This window comes from Orbicella faveolata, unplaced genomic scaffold, assembly GCF_042242905.1.
Source record: "Orbicella faveolata isolate gen_17 unplaced genomic scaffold, um_ofav_v1 contig_13, whole genome shotgun sequence".
NCBI classification, from domain to species: domain Eukaryota; kingdom Metazoa; phylum Cnidaria; class Anthozoa; order Scleractinia; family Merulinidae; genus Orbicella; species Orbicella faveolata.
The window spans coordinates 27,493,945-27,513,546 of record NW_028301540.1 but is presented as its reverse complement, the minus strand read 5'-3'; the positions used below and the strand labels follow the sequence as shown (position 1 = coordinate 27,513,546).

Here is a 19,602-nt window from a genome sequence, read left to right as displayed (position 1 = left end):
TTATGTTATCCCTTAAAAACAATACAACTTACCATTTACGTCTTAAGCGGATCGGACAAGGTGTCTCCCAGCACGTTGTTTTCCGATACTTCAGATGCCTTCCAGGTTCAGCATACGTGTGACAGTTTGGCACGTTACATTCTGACATCTAAAACGATTCACACTTATGTTTAAAATAAGATCCCTCTAATCCTTCTAGACATTCAGATCAAACTTGCTTTCACCAAAGAAATGCTTGTTGCAAAATTACTTTTATATAATGCTGTAAGGGAAATGAACAAAAACTAATATTGAAGTCCTTTACTACTACATATCGGCCTTACTTCTACATTGCTAGCCCAATAATGATTGTAATTTCAACAAAAGCAACACACTTTATATGTTTACCCCGATTTAGTAGTTTACAATTATTTCTAATGATTTTTTTGAAACATAAAGGGTTATGCCAGCTCCTTAAAACAACCAAAGGGACCTGGTTTAGTGCTGATTAGTAACACCATGTTTACCTCAAAGACCCCGGCATTGTTGGGATGTTACAGGCCGTTCACCGTAAAAGTTTCACACAGTTAAGTGCAAAGTTTCGCAGCAAAGACCCCGGCATTGTTGAGATGTTACAGGCCGTTCACCGTAAAAGTTTCACACAGTTAAGTGCAAACGTTCGCAGCAAAGACCCCGGCATTGTTGGAATGTTAAAGGCCGTTCATCGTAAAAGTATTGCTATTAACAGCATCATTACTCGTTAACTCGTTAACAAAATGTATCAATCAGATCAATGTAATGTCATAAATATACACTGGACGATCAGCATAAAAGATTCACAAACTTAATCTCGTGATTTCATCGACAAATTTGCTCATCTTTTCTTGGGTACCAGTCCATGACATCGGGTAACGTTTGCAGCATCTTTAGCTGTTCACGCAATTAATTTTACACCTGAAAAATGATACGTTTTAGAAAATGTAACATACTGCACAATCCCTCTTATACCGGCGTCCTCACCTCGTCCACACACACACACATGCATCCAAATACGCATACAGCCACGGACACATAATAATATACAAAACTGGTGATACTATCGGGCCCCTCAATGTAAGATCTAGATCAAGAACTACGTTCACAAAAATAGCTCATTCATGAGAGAATTCAATGAAATGTCTTAGATTTTAACTGATGTTACATTGCTGAAAATTACATTCCCTGGAGCAAGTCAAAGAAGCAAGGATTTAACTGTTTAAGAAAAATAATTGTGGAATAATTTTTTACCGCTCATTAAGTCATCAAACTATAACCCAGAAGCGTGAATTTAGTGAATGGCGTGAACTGGTGCCACGCCCCTCCCCTATTTTTTCGTGTGCCATGTTTCGCGCTTTACCTTAGCTACATGAACTGAACCGCGCGATAATTGTTCCACCACAAAATCACTGTCTGTGCCATTATAAAAAGAAGGACAATAAGGCGAAATGTCTGCATTTCCGGGAACAACGTAGGCATGCAAAATAACTTGTTCTCTAACCGAAACTGAATGTGCGAAAAACACGCGCGTTAACAAATGGGAACGCATAAGAAATTAAATTACACATTATTGTCCTGGCGCTATCGACACCGAAAGAACGAAATCTGGAATGACATGATTGCCTTCTGGTCTTTTCTGACCTTTGACATGGAAAGCCTTTGTATTCCCTTTTTAAATTCCAAAGTATAGTACAATTAGCATTGAACTAGATCAATCAGGTGTGTTGATCAACAGCTCTTTCAGGGCAAATTTTCGGCGATACCAAAAGGCAGCAATAGGTAATCAGCCTTCAGTTATATAAAGAACACGACCGGACTTCAGTAAAGAAACCGATGGAAACAATACTTTCTTACACCGGGAAAAAATAATCATTTCAATATCTCGTCAATTTGTCCAAGACGCGGCAAATGTGTTTCAATAGCTCATGTTTTAACGTTCGACGCGTTAAAAAGCGGTCATCATCGACTGCAGCACCGGGATCGGATTTTACTGGTCGTTAAAATTACAGAATTGAAATTACTCTTGGAAGTAGGATCACTGTGGATGAATGCACTGACAATTTCGAAAACCCTTCCAAGTTCTGAGACATATAAGGCCTTTTCTTGCTTTCACTGTCTTCACTGAAGCTACACTTTCCGTTGGGTTTGAAATACAATACAGTGGCGAATACAGTTTGAAAACCTGCGCCGGCTTTTCCCGCACACATTGCTTAAACATTATCTTTGAATATTAAATATATAGGCTGATTCAGCTAGTTCAACTCCAAAGTAGTTCTTACCTGAACCTTTGAATTTATCAGTGGAGTCCTCAGAGTTCTCTGGCTGCCAAACCCTCAAACAACTGGTCGGCAAAATCTGACCGCGCTTGAAACCGACCGTTGGACACAAAATTATACGGGAATAATGTTTTAGTTACAAAACATTACGAGGTTACCGGAGTCTCACCGGGCCTCAGGCAAAACTGTGAAAAGACTGCATGAACCAACAAACGTCATTACCAGATAACCAGTTGTCTCATAGTAGAACATGAAAGCAGAACAGACGATGATTTTCCGCGACCGGATCAACGGATCAACGGTGGTGAAACATGCAACTGAACGTGGGAAAAGAAACCGATCTAATTTCACACTATAAATGACAGCAGAACAGACTTCTATTGTTTGCTGGTAAATAAAACTTTTGGTGAAGCAGTCGGAGTGTCAAATGACACACTTCAGTCAGTGATCGCATCCGGAATGTAATTTCCAGCCGGAACTGATTTGTGAAACCACAATGTAAGCTATTTGAACGCCAAAAAAAATTTTCCAGCTAGCTAGCTCTCGATAAGCTAAATTCTCAGCAAGATTTTGTTTAATGCTAAAATTCCCAGCCAGCTCAACTTTAGTCTGCAGAGCGGATATTTTGCAGAGCGGATCCGACGGGTACTCCTGCTACGGTTTGAGATTGGCTGAGAAGTCTGACTGGTTAGTAATTTGTTTGGTTTTGGTTTTACGACTCTCAATCGAAGGCGGCTCTAAACAGTTATAATTACCTTTAGTAGAATTCTACTAGTATGCTAATGCAATTGCTGCAATCTGATTGACTGAGCCATTGCACACTATACTACTATGCCACTGCACATACCTCCATGTCACTGCACAGCTTTGTGGTGGCTTAGTGTAACCGACAAAATTGCAACGTTTCCTCGTTCCCCAAAGTTTTGAATGAAAATTTACAAACAATGCAATAATCAAAATCCTGAGAGGACTAATAGGAGGACATTTACGGTTTCTTGAATTAAAAAAGCCCGCAAATTTTGAAAGGAACTGATAAGTGCGCTTACATAACTGCAACTGTCAAACTGACAATTCAGTTCACGCGAATCCTCTAAAGGGTGAAGTTTTATACTAAGACCAGATAGAAATAATTGGAATCATAATTTGAAGGAAATTTCAGTTACATGTAGAATTCTACTAAAAAAATTAGATTATTCTCTCTCTATTTCTATGAGGCGATAGTTGATACGGCCTTCGGCTAGATCAACTATAACCTCATAGAAATCTCGAGCTCGTAATCTAATTGTTAAATAGTGTTCTCACAGGGGAATGGTTGAAAGCTTACTAAACCAAAAGGTAACGACAGTAGAATAGGCTCAGTTCTTGTACAATTGAAGTAAAGTTAAAGTTCAACAAGAGACAACGCTCTCTTGAGTTTAATTGTCCATGACCACATTACAGATCAATTTAGTTACGAAAAAACACCCAATTACATAACTTTCATTATTCCTCAAAATATCTCCTTTCTGGTATACACTTAAATGGATTTCTTGTATTCCTATTTCACTTAGTTTGGAGCGCTTTAGCGAGCTGGATATGAATGTTGAAGATTTTCACGTTACTTAAATCCTGCATGCAGCTCAACAAGCGTTGCTGCTTAAAGGAACTTCGTCTAAGCTATTCTGCGGATTTTTAAAAACGTACGATCGTAAAACGTTTCTAAAATCCTCCTTGAACAAAGTGTACAAGAGAGGATTGAAAAGAGATGTGCTATACCTCAGGAAAAGGAGAGTGACATTTACGGCTTGCGGGAGATGCATTAGTAAATTCTCGTCCAAGAGAATCGAGCTCAGAAAGTATGAGCACCAACCCAAAATAAAGGCCAGGATCATGGACCCGAGAATGATCACCGCGCGCTTTTGGCCCCGTTTTTGCCTGGCTCCCCTTGAGACTCTTACATGAGTCGCTTGCCGACGTATTCGTTTCAGTTGAACTCGCAAAATTAAGAATATGCGACTGTAGGCGACTGCAAGGAGTATTAAAGGAAGCACCACGAGTCCTACAAAGCAGCTGTAAATGTAGATCACGTCACTGTGTTGTTCGTTTGCAGTTTCAGGGGTGGACCCAAAACTAATCCAAATCAGCTGTATGAGCGATACAGCCAGAGAGAAGGTCCAAATAAAGACCATCGAGGCCGCCATTCTATTTTTGGTCACAATCCGGTAGTAATGCATGGGGTAAATGATCATGACATAGCGTTCAAATGTGACAATTAGAAGATGCAATATGGTCGAAATGGCGATAAAGCGTGATGCAAGATCCATGGCGATGCAGGAAGCAATTCGATCTGGCATGGGCGAAAGATTGCAGGCAAATATCAAAGGAATGGCTACAAGGCCTGATAAAAGATCGGACAGCGCTAGGCATGCCAAACATAAATTAGTTATTGTTCGCAGCTGCGTATTTTTGTATACCAATGCTATCACTAGCGAGTTGGCGGAGACGATGAGGCAGGAGAGAACACCCAGAAGAACGAGAGGAAGATGGTTCCCTTGTCCTGATGGGATCTCTTGCTTATTGCCGCTTTCATTTCCTGTTCTGTTCACAGTTTTGCTGGAGATGTTGAAACATACACTTGTGATGTTCATTGTTACTGTTGGATACTGCTCTTTGTCGGTAGAAGGTTATCAAACTTTTCAAAAGGGCTTTCTGCTGCACTCGACGGTGTGTCTCATAACATTGCCAATGCGGGCCAAACTAGTATTCTTTGAACTCAACCTTCTGATTTTGAAAAAGACGATCCACGATGACGAACAACTTGTAATATATATCTGTCAACTAAAGTGAAATTATTTCATTATACACGGCTGTCCAGGGGCGCTCTTTTGATGGAAAGATTATTTCCTATTTCGTGTGAGGCTTTATTAACTACTAAAACTGATGCGGCCATGTGGTTTTCCCAAAATAGGTACATGACACATTCGCCGTACGTCATACAAACATCGCAAATGAAGCTAAACGCGCACCGCAGACCCGTACGTTTCGTTAAATAAACAGAATGATATTTGAAATTTATTTCTAAACAGATACAAAAAAGGCGAATAAATAAACAGAATTCAAATCGGACTTTCACCAACTGTACAAATAAATAAAGAAAATGTAAACATAGTTGTATACATAATTCTTCGCAGTTTTCAATGACAACTCTTTATAAGAAATCTTTATAATAACCTATGCTTTTTTATAGTGATTTTCTGCTGGGATACTGAGTATATCGAACATATGTAAAGATAGTAGAGTTCCTATTCTAAATTTCCACGGTATAAATCAGGGAAAAACAAGTGGTTTATATTTGGTACTGAGCCTGTAGGCATTATAGAATAAAATGAAGATTATCATAGCTTGGTGTATGGTTCTGGAAAAAAAAAAACGAAACAGTCTTCGCTCGCTGTTGGTAGGAAAGAGAAGACAGAGAGCCAGAAAGGACACTTTGTCTGTTATCGATGGTCATCGTAGATACTAAGAAGACCTCTATTAATCAAAATGTGCAAATTTTGAAAACTGTGAATTATATGTTATCTAGTCCTCGATGCGCAATAATTAAAAAAATACTGCATCGGTTGTAAACTGTTTTGGTCAGATGCTGCTCATTTTCAACTGGAATTTCTCGCGTTTTTCCCCTCTGTAAAAGACCATAATTTCGCTTTCAGGAGCAATATGTTCCAAAGTCTCTTTAACTTTGATTTTTGGTTTAATTTATAAGTAAGGTTATACATCCAGTCAAAGATTCTTGTTTGTTTAGAAAAAATGCGCTTGATTTTACTGAGTCGAGCAAAAGAAAAGACCCGAAATTGAATAACGAAGAAAACAAATTTTGAGTGACCTTGATGAAATAACATATCGCCTTCGCACTCACTGGTCAAAAACTGCGAGTTTTGGAAAAGTCGACGCTAGCGCTTCAAAGACTTTTTTTTTTTTTGTCCCATTTTTTTTTTCTACAAACCTCAAGGAAATGATAGTTACCTTAACACGCCGCCTACTTGTTCAGCTTTTACCAAAATAGAACGCAATTATGGTTTCGAACTCTCTTTAGAACATAACAATGGTATCCTTGTTTTCAATTCTTTTAAAGTCAACCTGATCTGAATGATAAACATCGGGATTATTGAAATGAAAAGTTTCCTGAAATGGTGTTTTTCCGCAAATCACCATCAACGAAAGATTAACTGTAAATTTCGTTTACGAGACAGTTTACTGTCGCCTCGTTGGAGGCAGATTTACAAGTGCTACAAACGAAATGAGATTTTAATTTAGTTTCAATCTAAACAGAACTGAAATAAAAAAAAATGAGCTTTTTGACAGCTTCAAATAGTGCGATATATAGAATATGCAAATATCGTTCAATACAATTTCAGCAGCAATTATCACTTTGGCCCAATGTTTGAAAAATCCGTCGTAAGCTTACCTGTTCTGTTTTGAGCTTGTCTTCTCGATGGAAGTTGATCATCATATAAATCTTTACATTCTCGATTCCAATCAGTTCTTCGTTACGTTTCTTTGTCAATGAGTCGTTTGTTCAGCTTTAAACCCAGCTGAGGAAAAATTAAAGGAAAACATTTTCGTCGAATCTTTGCCGACCTATAGCTTGTACCTAGCTACTCACACCTTTGTCAAGCAATAATTTTGTTCTGTTGAGAGAAACGAAACGGTTTGATTATTAAAACCGACCTTCGTTTAACTCTGTTCTTGCAAAAGATTCTGGATTGAAAAAAGCAAAACAAAAGCCTGGCTTTTTAGTGAAGCATTGTCAATAAAAAGGGGAATTTCTATTGGATAACAACCAAGCAGATAAGCAGTGACGCCTGGTAACCTATTGAACTGAAAAAAAGACAGTTTTACGTACCAGCATGGTCAATAAAGTGAGCTTGAGGTATATAAATATTATATTTGGTTTGAAGCCGCTCAAGTTAACTTTAAATAAACTGGACATCGTTTCTAGCAACTAACCTAACAAACACCAGATGTACGCCTTTTCTTCTTAAAATTTCTCCTGAGTAGGCTTTCAGAAATGACAATGCTGCCAAGAAACAAAAGAGGCACGCTGTTTTATTTTTCCTTGATTATGTCCCTTGCTATTGCTTTAGACCTCATAAGGACCAGAAAAAGATAATGAAAATAAAAATTTCCGTGAGAACCGTGGCAGTTTATCCCCAAACTTTTATATAGTGTTTAAGAAAATAACCTTAGAAACCTTCTCGGCAACATTTTTCTATAAAAATTTATCGTCATTGGTAAGCGGATTTTATCCCGAAACGATACAAACAGAGGAACTAACACAACATGGCGGTCCCGAGTCAACTGTAAGTTAAAATTAACTGTTAACGTTCGTGTGGGATTTTTTATCCCTTTAGAGCTTGGCAGTATCTTCACAATAGCATATGAATAAGACTGAAAATAAAAAGTCTCTCTTGAGGACACATTTAATTCATATTTTCTCGTTGCAAGAAAAAGAGCAATTTTCGTTTGCGTAAATTTTGCTTCGTTTAATAAATAAGAGCATTTTACCTATGTAACGAAACTTGTCCTGCTTTACGAAAACCTTTTTTTCTTGCACTTACGACGTGGTAAGAGCTTTCTAAAGAGCTTTCCTCGGGGAGTTGTGCAGATGTTTCCAACCCATGATGCATTATGATTTGCATGATAGGTACGACTGATGAATGGAAAGCAAAAAACAACGTAACGGGTTGACTCGATAAGAATGTTTTAATTTAATGCTATTGATAAGGTAGGTGTAGATTTTTCAGAGGACGCGAACCAGAGATCATCACTGCAAAAAAAAAAAGTTGAGAGACCAGGACAATGGATGTCTCAAGATTCGCGTTACACAAAACAAAGCTGTGTATCATTTTGAAATTTTCAATATTTAGTCTTTCCTTGCCCCCCCCCCCCCCCCCGAAAAAAAGCGTGTGATGTACTGCTTCTGACCGAAACACTTTCTCGGCGAAATTTTCGCCGGGTTCAAGTCATTAGTTTGTTTCATGAGTATTTCTGGTAACTAATATGAGTGCTACCTGGTTTTGGGAACATATGCGACTAAAATAAAATACTCCTTCGCAAAACGAAGATTAGGTTCTTGAGCGTAATTCAGTTACGAACACACTAGCAAAATGCGTATACCGGCGAAATATGTCATGTACGGCTATCAGATAACTGGGGATTCCCGACTACACATCGGTTTCCTGACTATTTGTTAAAAAATAAAACTAGGTTTTGGAAGAGTGGATTGTTTGTTTGGAGCAGGGGGGGGGGGGGGAGGCATCTAAAAACAACAGTTGGAGGAATACCTGCGATGAACAAGTAGCCCAACCAAAAAGAGCAGTTAATGTAATTCAAAACAGGACCAGGTTCTTCTACTTCTAACTAAATTTCAGTATAGTACATCTTTAAGATATTTATGTAACAAAAAGCTTTCTTAGTTAATAGCAGTGAAATATTACATTACAGGAGTGATAACAAGTTCCGTCATCTATCACTTACGTTACTGATAAATGTATACATTTAGCTCATATACTATATATAAAGACCTTTACCTGTGAGGGTCTACGATCTGGATGAGTTTAACTGGTAACTGGCAACCATTGTTTTCAATGTAAACTACTGTAAACTACTGCTGCCCCATCCTGACCCTTCAAGGTGGCTCCTTCTAAAGTTTTATAGCTGTCAGCTGAGACGGATAAGATGCGTTTTGTTCCTGATGGCTAAGATCTAAAATGTGCGAACTGAAAAATTGGCTGAAATTTTAAACGAAACCTGACCATCACCAAAAATTCACGAAAGAGATAGGAAGTATAAGAGAAAGCTGAGAAACGAGACCTTCAAAGTCAAATCTAACTCTAAAATTGTGTGAGCCGACAAAATTGCCGAGGTTTTTTCCGGTATTAACGACTGACAGCACTCTCATTCGGACCCCATTAACGTAATGTTTCCTTACGTTTGAGAACATAAGCTTTACAACCCAAATATTGACTGCTTTAATTATTTTTTTTTCTTTACGTTGTCTTCACCCTTTCATCCCTGTAAGGATAAGTTTGTCTTTACGTTTTGTTATCTCAGGTGCTGTTCTAGGTCTGCCCTACCGACACCCGGTGCATTTCATCAGAATGTGGTACTGGTCTTGGTAGTCTTAAAAGTGAAAAAAGGGGTAATCAAAATGTATTTCGAAGGGTTACTTTTTGATGTAGTAGCAAAAGTAAAGTCTAATATCCTTTGCTATGAAAGACTGTGGAATTTCTCCATCGAATGAATTTTTGTTTTCGCGGTCTTCACAGTCCCAGAATATCCACTCCTCCGTAACACGCATGCCCAGTACTGCCTGGCAACTGCTTGAGTGTTTCAAAAGGAAGAACGGTTCGCGCATGGGAAGTTCGATTGGTGTTTCCGCTGATCCATCTGACCGACAGCAGAAATGTATAACAGTGTCCTTGCTGTAAGTACCGTCTGGTAGGACACCGCTGGCAAAGTTATCGTTTTTCGTATCCTCATCGTCCCACTTGATCCAGCCTTCACGAAATCCTGTCAGTAAAAAAAAAAAAATTGATTCTCATAAGTTTGTCAAATAATAGGTAATTTTCCATTTGCTAGGTACTTTTTTTCTGGCCGGAGTTTTGGAAATATATTTAACACTTCATGATTATAGGTTCTCCTTAATTGGGAGTTTGTTGACACCGTGGAATAAAAGAAGAAATGTTGCATGTTTATAGCTGTCGATGCGCTTAGCTACACCTAGCTAGTTCACAGGCATTCTACTGAAAATGAAAGAGATTGGCAAACAAATAAAGGTGATCACCATGACAGCTGAATACTTGCTAGATACTGGATTGTGGACTGTGTGGTCTGGGTTCATACACAGGCCGGGGTCTTGAGCAGGCTACTAATCTCACTGAAGCTCTCCATGTGAGAGTATAAACAGAAAATTCGTACAGCAGCCAACCTACCCTACAGCATCACATGGGCAATAGTAATACAGTTCTAGTGTGGTTGGAATTGGGTGAGGTGGATTGGCCTGTTTGTTAAGAATAGAGACAGTCCTTTGTTTCCTAAATTTGCTATGGAATAGTGCAACGAAAAACTTAAAGGTAGAAGCAACCGTTGCCAGGACTCATTTTCACTCACTCAATCCCGCTCTTTGTGCCCTTTTGGGCACATAAGACCACAGGGACTGTTTAAAGACTCATGTTGAAATTGTAGAAATCTTTTTCGTATTCTTACCATAAGGACACTTTCCTTTTTTGTAAATACAATATTTCCCCGCTGGCCATTGCGTCTTCCCTGTCTTGTTTATCTTTACACAGAAATGTTGTGAAATCTTACTGTCTTTCTTCTCTCCGTTCAAGTGAAAGGAGCTGGACCAGTTGTTCAATGGCCTCGAGTCTTCTGTGTCTTGTCGAAGAAGACCCTCTGACCAAGAGAATTCCGTTGACACTGGACACCCACTGTGCGGCATGGGTATAGCGTATGTTCCTCTCGGCCACTCGACTAAATTTGTTAAACCAAAAAGAGAATCAATCAGATGCTTTGTATGAACACCGAAAACTGCAAAACCAAAGACCTTCCCCGGCTCACGGGATATGGGTTACTGACGCGTCATGATTGACACTAGACATGGAGGTAGCCCATAGCGGACACGTCCCAATGAACTGGTACTCGATCCTGCACGAGTAAAAACACTACTAACTGACTTACGCCTGGGAAAATCGTAATTAAGCGCCTTGTTGTTACGCTATTAGGCTTCAAAAGAGCTATTGTTACCCGTCCCGCTTGTGAGGAAGAGTGCGTGTATTGCGTGCCATGCGATGGCACGAAACACTATCTAATGAGCTACTCTTGCAGGTCTTTTACCACCATTTGGCTCATGGAAAATTTGCATCATATCATTAACTCAAAAGAATAAACGAAAACGCAAAGTAAGAGCAAGCATATTGGTCTCTATATTGGAATACGATTCGTGCATTATCGAGGGCGCTGAAATAGTTTACTTACCGCTCTCGAATAACTTCAAGTCAATGATAGCTTCTGCGACGTCGAGCTTATCATAGTTAGCGACATATGCAATACACGTGTATTTACCAACATCTTTTTCTGAAACGTTCGTAATGTGTAGAGAAAAAGTTCCTCGTCTTCTTTTCCGAAATATGTCAGTAACTTTCTTGTTGGTATTTTCTTGTACTTCCTTGCCATTAAATTTCCATGACACCATGGTATCGATGCGGTCTACCTCGCGACCTAGACACGTTAAAGTCGCATTGGAACCTCCGCTAGTTATCACGTTGGGATGGACTGGGCGGAGCACCGGAATAATACCATCGACACCTGCCCAAATGAGAGACCAGAGGAATACAGTATAAACAAATGAGTAAAAACCGAGTGGCTTAAGAAACTGCTGGCAGAAATTTACTATTTTGATACCAAAAAAAACTGTTTAGCCAAGCAAGATCAAGCAGGTTCTCATATGTGGGTTACAGTTAAATTATGATAAACATTTAACCAAGGAGTGTGACTTTGAGACTGCAAATTTATAATACAGTTGTAAATAAATACTGGCAGACTATGTATTTAAGGCCAAACCCAAGTTTTTATATTATTTTTTAGTAATCATCAACTATATCTCCTTCATAGAAATTAAGAACCTAAGAAAGAATCTACTTAGCCTAAATTGCCAATAACTACTCCAAAATACAAGAACCTATTTTGCCAGACTTCAAAAACATCTAAGTTCTTACACGTGGGCTTTTACTGTATATAGTTATGAAAGTTCATCAAGTCGGCAATAATATATTTACAGTTCAGTTATCTTTGAACTCTATCGAAGCCGCAGGCTGGTGACCTGGGTTGTTGACGTTTGCTATTAGGTAAACTGACATGTCCTCTCTAGTCCCTCTCGGCGTTAGTGCCACGAAATTAACCCTACACAGAGAACCAGCTAGGCTATTGCCGCTGGACACAGTGGCCGAACAGCAATAAAACAATTAAACCCCATGTTTTCTCTGAAGAGATATGAGCTCATTATAAGATCTCCCCTGTTGCTTCACTGAAAGTGATCACCGCTTGGGAGTTTACACCAGTAGTAGTAGACTGCACAAAAAATCCCAAAAATGCGACATTTTCGACACGAGTGATGAGGAGGCTCGAGAAATCGAAGGTTTCAGAGAATGGAATTCCACTAGGCAGACATAATAAATAAATAAATAAATAAATAAATAAACAAACTTACCATTGGCATCAGCAACGACATGAACGCTGAAGTTTTTCAGTCTCAAGCCATGTGAAGTGTTAAGAACGCAAGAATATTGTCCACTGTCATTCAATCCAGCATTATATATAGTTAAACTGATCTTTTTCGTACTAATAGATCGTTCACTGCGACCAAGCCACTCATCGTTTACTTCATACTTGCTGTTGGTTTGTTTTCGACTTCCATTAAAAAGCCAAAAGGTGTCGACATACGAAGCTTCGGGGTAAACTGCAATACAACTTATCGTCCTGTTTCTCCCGTTTGTAATTTCGACAGTCGAGAGAGATTGGTTCAGTTTTGGACCAGGTACGTCATGCACGCTTACTGATATGTTCTGTGCACTTATAATGGTAGTGGAATTGGCGCCACAAGTGTATGTTCCACTTTGGGCGAGTCCCACATGTTTCAGTGTCAATGGCAAGCTATGTTCTTCAACTGTGTTACTTAATGTTTTGTTACCACGTGCTTTTTGTACGAGCATAGTTTCCATTAGTCGTCCGTTAAAAAGCCAAAATGTCCAGACGTCGTCAGCTTCCGTAAAGTTTACTTGACACTGAAGAGTTACTGAGCCTCCTTCATGTAACGTGATGTTTTGTTGCGTGGTCGTAACGTTCAGCACTAGCAGAAGAAAAAGGAAAGATAGAGTTATATACGACATCCCTTCCGGCCACTTTCGGGCGATTTGAGGCGCCTGCCGTGATTTGCATTTTTTCATTTCATTTTATTTATTTATTCCATTCTAAAATTACAAAGATAAATATAAAGTAGACAAGTAAGAGGAGAAATGGAAAAGGACAAAAATATAGCAAGCTAATTAGATGCCCTTGTTTAATTGACAATAATAATTAGAGTAAAAAAGTTAACTTAACATAGGAGAGGAAGAGGTATGAATTAACCAATACTGAGCAATATAACACTGGAAGAGTGCTTTTTTAAAACGTTTTCTAGTCGCTAAGTTACGTATAGATAAAGGAAGGTCATTCCAATAGTAACATCCGATAACAGTAGGACAAAATTTCCTTATATTTATTCTGGAGAAACCGGGATTTAAGTGTTGTAGGGATGCACTTCGAGTAACGTAGTTATGTTGCTCAGATACCAGAGATAAGGTGTAATTAGACGGTTTTTCACCAATCAAGTGGTCATAAAATAGCTGGCAGGTATATAATTTAACAATGTCGGGAAGCTTAATAAGACCAAGGTTTACATGATGGGGAGTAATATGTTCACGAAGTGGCACATTGTTGATTATTCTAATAGCTTTGTTTTGTAGTCTCACCAATTGTGACAATGGAGCCTCGTAATTATTACCCCACAGTACGCAACCATAATTTAAATAGGGATATATAAGTGCATAATAAATACTTGTTAGGGATTGGGATGTCACATAGGGTTTTAGTTTTGCAATAACATTTACACTTTTGCTAATTTTATTACTTATATAATCGATATGGTCGTGCCAAGACAGTGAGCAATCAATAATGAGTCCTAAATATTTAACACTGGAAGACTGCTCTAGGTACCGGTCTGCTAGTTTAAGAGAGAGATGTAAATTATAATTTCTTTTTTGTCGTGGTTGAAAAACCAGGTATTTTGTCTTACTTAAATTCAAGGTTAATCTAACATGTGTCTTTTAAATAGGAATAGAGCCGTCATTTAACGAGTATTGTGAACAAGGCATTTTTGTCGCTATCTTTAGTTCATAAAAAAAAAACAACAACAACTGAGAGGACTGGACTCATGAGCCATCTGCTAAGCTGTTCCTGTAAGTTAAAAGAACTTTGCATAAAAATAACATAAGTAAGTGAAACTCACCCTTCCTGTAAAGTGACAATTCTATGAAATCTTCATCAACGTTTGTCTTTCCAAAGTCACTTACACTGGCCTTACAGACGTATTTACCAACATCTTTTTCTGAAACACCTGTAATTTGCAGAGAAAAGGTCCCTTTTCTACCTTCTTTTCGCCAGTGATACTCCACTCTAACATTCTTGTTGGTATCTTCTTTGATAATTTGGCCGTTAAACTTTTAAGGTGACATTAGAACCTTGTCTTGCTACTACACTGGCGGGGACTGCTTTCATCTCAGGAATGATGGTCTTAGTATCTGTTAAAAACAAAAGGGGGTTTTCAAAGAAAACTTTAGTATAATTTTGTACGTCCACCGAGAGGGGCTGAATTCCCCATTAACAGCACTTTATCAGGGTCCCTGCTTCAGGCCTTTTAAAGTGTGGAGACCGGTGCGTTTATACCTACGCATGCGGGTCGTGATGAGGTTACCAATGAAGGCTTAATTTGGGTAGAAGACTTTAAACTTCAATAATGCGAGAACACACAGGACAACAGTTGGGAAGCGCTTGCCTTATGGTTAGTGCGCTCGACTCCGGATCGAGCAGTCCGCGGAGTTCGAGCCCTGGTCGGGGACATCGTGTTGTGTTTTCGGGCAAGAAACTTTACTCTCACGTGCACAGTGCCTTTCTCTACCCGGGTGCATAAATGGGTACCGGCGACCTTATTATTATTATTATTATTATTATTATTATTATTATTATTATTATTATTATTATTATTATTATTATTACTATTATTATTATTAATTTTTTTTATTTTATCAATTTCTATTGATTTTAAGTTTCTTACAATTTTATATAAACACACTGCACATAATTCATAAACAAACAGACACGGAACATCTTACATTTACATACACACACATCAGTTCCTCTTAACTCTTTTCTACTTTTAGATATGACACTCAGCACAGTGTAGCAACAACACGAGATTCTATATCAGTCTAACTGTTTTTGTTCTTGCCCCATTTCATATTGTGAGCTTTCAATTTGTTATTAATTTTGCTTTTGCGATCATTGTCTCAAGCTGGTGAATCGTTTTAATTTTGGAATTAAATACTTTAATTGCAGGGAGAGATTTGCTCTCATCTACAAGAACTACTGTTTAGCAATTATCACAGTATGATTAACAAATAACTCGTCCTCGCACCCTAGGATGCCAAACGGTATATATCTTTGTCAGAAAGGTGTTCTATCTTAACTCTTTGATTATCAAGCCGGCGACCTTAATGCTGGGGGTAACCCTTCGATGGCCCAGTATCCCATCCAGGGGGGAGTAGAAATACTCCTAGTCACTTCACACCACAGAAACCGGGATAAGCCCCAGCCTGCTGGGCCACTTGGCTCGTATGCTGACTTTACCTGTACCCTTTTACACAGGACAAGAGTTGAAGAAAACTGAATTTTGTTTCTATCCTTTGTTCTATTCTATTGCGCTCCGCTCAGCCGAATAGAAAACATTTCTCTTATAATTGGAGGAGACAAGTAATACAGCGAATAGTGGAGGGAGCCGCCAGCAATGATCGAGTTTATTTACAAGAATCTGAGACACGCTGAGTACAGGTTACAAGCCAAAGAATATAAGAAAATGTCACACGCTATTTTCAACAACGATATAAACAATAAGGAAAAAACAGCCACGAGTAAACTGGTCAGCGTCAAGTCGTGTGATATTCACAAGGAGTGGTATATAAAAGCCTGATTATCTCAGTGGGAACTTATACAAAGCAACCTAATTAAACACCTAAAAGAAATACATTTTAAATATGATACCACCTCTACGTTAACCATGCGTTCAAGGTATCTCAGGAATATGAGGACAAAAGAGCCAGACCAATTGTGAAGGGAAAAAAAATTCCGGTTGACCAGTTGATAGGTTCGATAGTAAATCATTTTCTTTTCTACACGTGGTGTTTAAGTGTTCTTGACATCAGAGGTCACATGAATACATTTTCACTTCTTAAGACATCCTGTTTGTGAAGAGTGGGAGCATCGTTGCACTTGTCGCTATATATAGTAAAATTTATGTGACTAATTGCTTCCTAAGTTGGAAGCAATCATTGAAGAGAATTGAAGAATAATGACAAAATTCTAGTCTGACCTAGTTTTGGTGTTGGAATTGCTTAAACATTTTCTCTTGGATGTTTACATTCTGCAATGAGGTTAAAGATACCTAGTAAAGATTTACATTGGCGAATCGAATGATATCTTGCAATGTGAAGTGAGTCGGTGAAATATTAACTTTTCCACAAAACCAATAAATTTCCCGAATTTTAACATGTACATGAATTGTGGCTTGGGAATGAATTAATGACCTTGTTTTAACGACTGTCACATTCGCTTATGTGCGTTCCAACTAACCTGTTACTGAGGTATTTAAATACTTGCATTCTGATGTAAATATCAGTTATTACGAAACAAACTTTCACCTTGGTCACTTAGGAAGTGCTAAAGCAACAATCATTATCGATCAAATTGACGTATCACCTGCCATTCGAAAATGCCAGACCACGGCGCCGCTTCCTTAAATTTCATTATATGCCGCAAATGATGTGATAATAAGTCCACCTGTTTAATTGTGCGTGGCAATGTCGGTCCGTTACTGACTTCTCAGAGTATTAAAATCTACCAACTTCCTGCCTGAGTTGCCTCTCCTGACACTGATTAAAGCGGAAAATCGGTTTAGTGACAGAAGAAAGACGGGCAAGAACTGAACAGTTGTTATTTTAACAGCATATGAAAAATTAACCCCTAAGACATAGCTTTCTCGACAAGGCGTCTTGTTAGGCACTGCATCAAAATAACACACCCTATTTGTTTTTTAATAGTTTTAGAACGGTATGTTCTGAAAGTATTTGCGGCGAAGACTCGCCGAGATTACTGGCGACAATCGACTTGAAAACTCAGACGGCACATCAAATAAGTTGTGGTTCGAACCGAACAGCAATGGGCGTGACCCAGACAGCGGCGTCAACCCTGCTATACGCCAAACGCTTTCAATAAATTTTTATACTTTCTTTTCACGTAACGAGCCTTGTTTTGCGACGTGAAAGATTCGCCATTAGAACTGCACGCAGGCCAAAAGCAGTTATTCTGTAGCCGAAGCACATACGCTCGAACTAAGTTTGCGTTCAGTGTGCGCCTTCTGCGCTATGAAGTGTAACTGTTCGAGAGGTAAATGCGGATGTACGACGATTGGAAATTGAAACGATGAACATATGTTGTAAAGAAGTGAAAAAGAAAAATAATAATCGGCAGTTTGCCCGTCGTGTTTTGATGTTATGTTAACGGATTTGATCAGAATGTTTTTTCGATCGGAAATCAAAACGATTTTACAGATATAAAAGCTAGCGCGGGACGTTAGTATGTGTTACTAAAAAGTAAAGAACATTGAAATTATAAACAGCCTTCTATTTGTTCTATAGACCTCGATGAAGCAGGCCGTCAAAGAGAAGGATTTGGCATCAGATCATGCTAAATTTCGAGTGATTAATGTTGTCTAGTTTAGAACCGCGGATGAAAAAGGAACAACAATTTAAAGAACCTCGCTTTAGCCAAGTTTCGCGGTCGGTCAGGAACTACAAGGAAACAGAACTGCTGCTTAGAGGTCAAACCTATACTGTGCGGTTTCCGTCTCCATATGCACACAAACATTTTAATGTAACTACTATATTAACTTAGTCAGTTGCATTAGCCTTTTTTCCTCATATTTTCGTTCCTTACCTGAGATTGACAACAGCGCTATAAGTGAAAAAGCTGCTGAGTAAAGTTTCATGTCTCCCAGCATGTTGTTTCCTTGCTCGGGCGCTTTCCGCCTTCACGTCCTTTGTCGGCACAGGTTCAGAATGATTTCATTTTGCAGGTCCGTGATTCGTTCTTAAATATTTTCGTTTTCGAAGTCTGAACATGTCTGCTTTAAGATTATGAAAACAAAGGTGGTGGTGAGGGAGGGGGGGGGGGGGGGGGGAGAGCAGTTTACGGAAGAGAAGGAAATTGTCACAGAAATAATGAACTCTGCTGAAAAATTTAAAAGAGAGTGCGTGAAGCATGCTGCTAACGACATTTATTATTGATTACAAAGTTGTGCTTACAGCGGAGTGCAAGGCTTCAGATAAACTGGACATGAATAAAATAATGTTTCTGCCTGCTTCCTTCCCCCGTCCTTCCAATTGTTTTGAAGACAGCCACCGGCAAAAGATTTTTTATGTTTCAATTTACAGTATACCCACTTAAACTTAATAAATACTGCTGCTGTGCGAAATGGTGATCACATAGGGTAGGTCACCGGGCATTTATACCATGCCGCTATTTTATTATGAGTTCTCTGCTTGTCAATTATTCTATTAACAAGACGAAAATATTTACTCTGGGAGATTTTATATCAATGAAACGACGCACATTCCCTGCGGGCAATTGGGCAGCCCTCCAAACACTTGTCAAACGTGATTGACCCTTTGCACTGTCTCGAGGCCATGGTGATGGTTTGAGAGCTAAGCGTGCTCGAGAAAATAGAAATCAAAACAAAGTTGTATCTTAACACTATTAACTTTCACTTGGGCTGCACTCTCGTGCATTTTGCAAATCACAATTAAAGATTTAACGCAAAGGAACTAAAACTAGCTATCCACAGAAGAAATTGAGCCCCGCCTTAATTAACACGGTTACTTCGTCATTACGACCACCTTATTCAGGCCCGAACACAAGCTCAGTGAGTCATTCTTTCATTAAAGCACCCCTTTAATGCGACCAACCAGTTAATAACGCCAGATTTCTGTGAAATGTTGGTAGACGGGTTTGTGGAGATCCACTATTATATTACTCGTTTACCACGATGCATGGTTGAGTCATTCTCGTCGAGAACTGATAACATGCGAAGTTGTAGTTCAGATATCTTCACGACATCGAAACCGCGCTAAAATGAAAATAGTTTTGGCAGAAAGGATTGCACGACGTTTAAGCAATAGCTGGTTAAATTTTCATTATCAGCTGATAAATGACCCTTTCATGTTTTTACTGATAGCTGAGGTATTGGATGTTAAAAATTTACTGATGGCTTAGAATTTGCTGATAATATTATCTTAAGGTACGGCGGCATACAATAAAAGGTTCAGTAATTTTACGTAACGAAGCGAAATTTGCGCCTCGGCTTTTGGTTTGTTCCTTTACACGCCTCAATTATCGTGTCAATGTG

General features: G+C 38.8%; 2 protein-coding genes across 2 annotated transcripts; both read right to left on the bottom strand.

Moving 5' to 3' along the window:
• Positions 1–3,667: 3,667 nt before the first annotated feature.
• Positions 3,668–7,035, bottom strand: LOC110064882 (histamine H2 receptor-like). The gene is made up of 2 exons (XM_089283862.1): positions 6,736–7,035; positions 3,668–5,108 (listed from the first exon to the last, which is right to left on the bottom strand). Exon 2 carries the CDS (start codon positions 4,916–4,918, stop codon positions 3,911–3,913), a length of 1,008 nt encoding a protein of 335 aa, XP_089139988.1. The 5' UTR covers positions 4,919–5,108; positions 6,736–7,035; the 3' UTR covers positions 3,668–3,910.
• Positions 7,036–8,014: 979 nt separating this feature from the next.
• Positions 8,015–14,590, bottom strand: LOC149115858 (polymeric immunoglobulin receptor-like; the record flags this gene model as incomplete). The annotated part of the gene is made up of 5 exons (XM_089285724.1): positions 8,015–9,842; positions 10,539–10,805; positions 11,310–11,639; positions 12,541–13,179; positions 14,377–14,590. Coding segments are annotated over 5 exons (1,797 nt in total), but the record flags the coding sequence as incomplete, so codon positions are not given.
• Between the last annotated feature and the right edge of the window lie 5,012 nt (positions 14,591–19,602).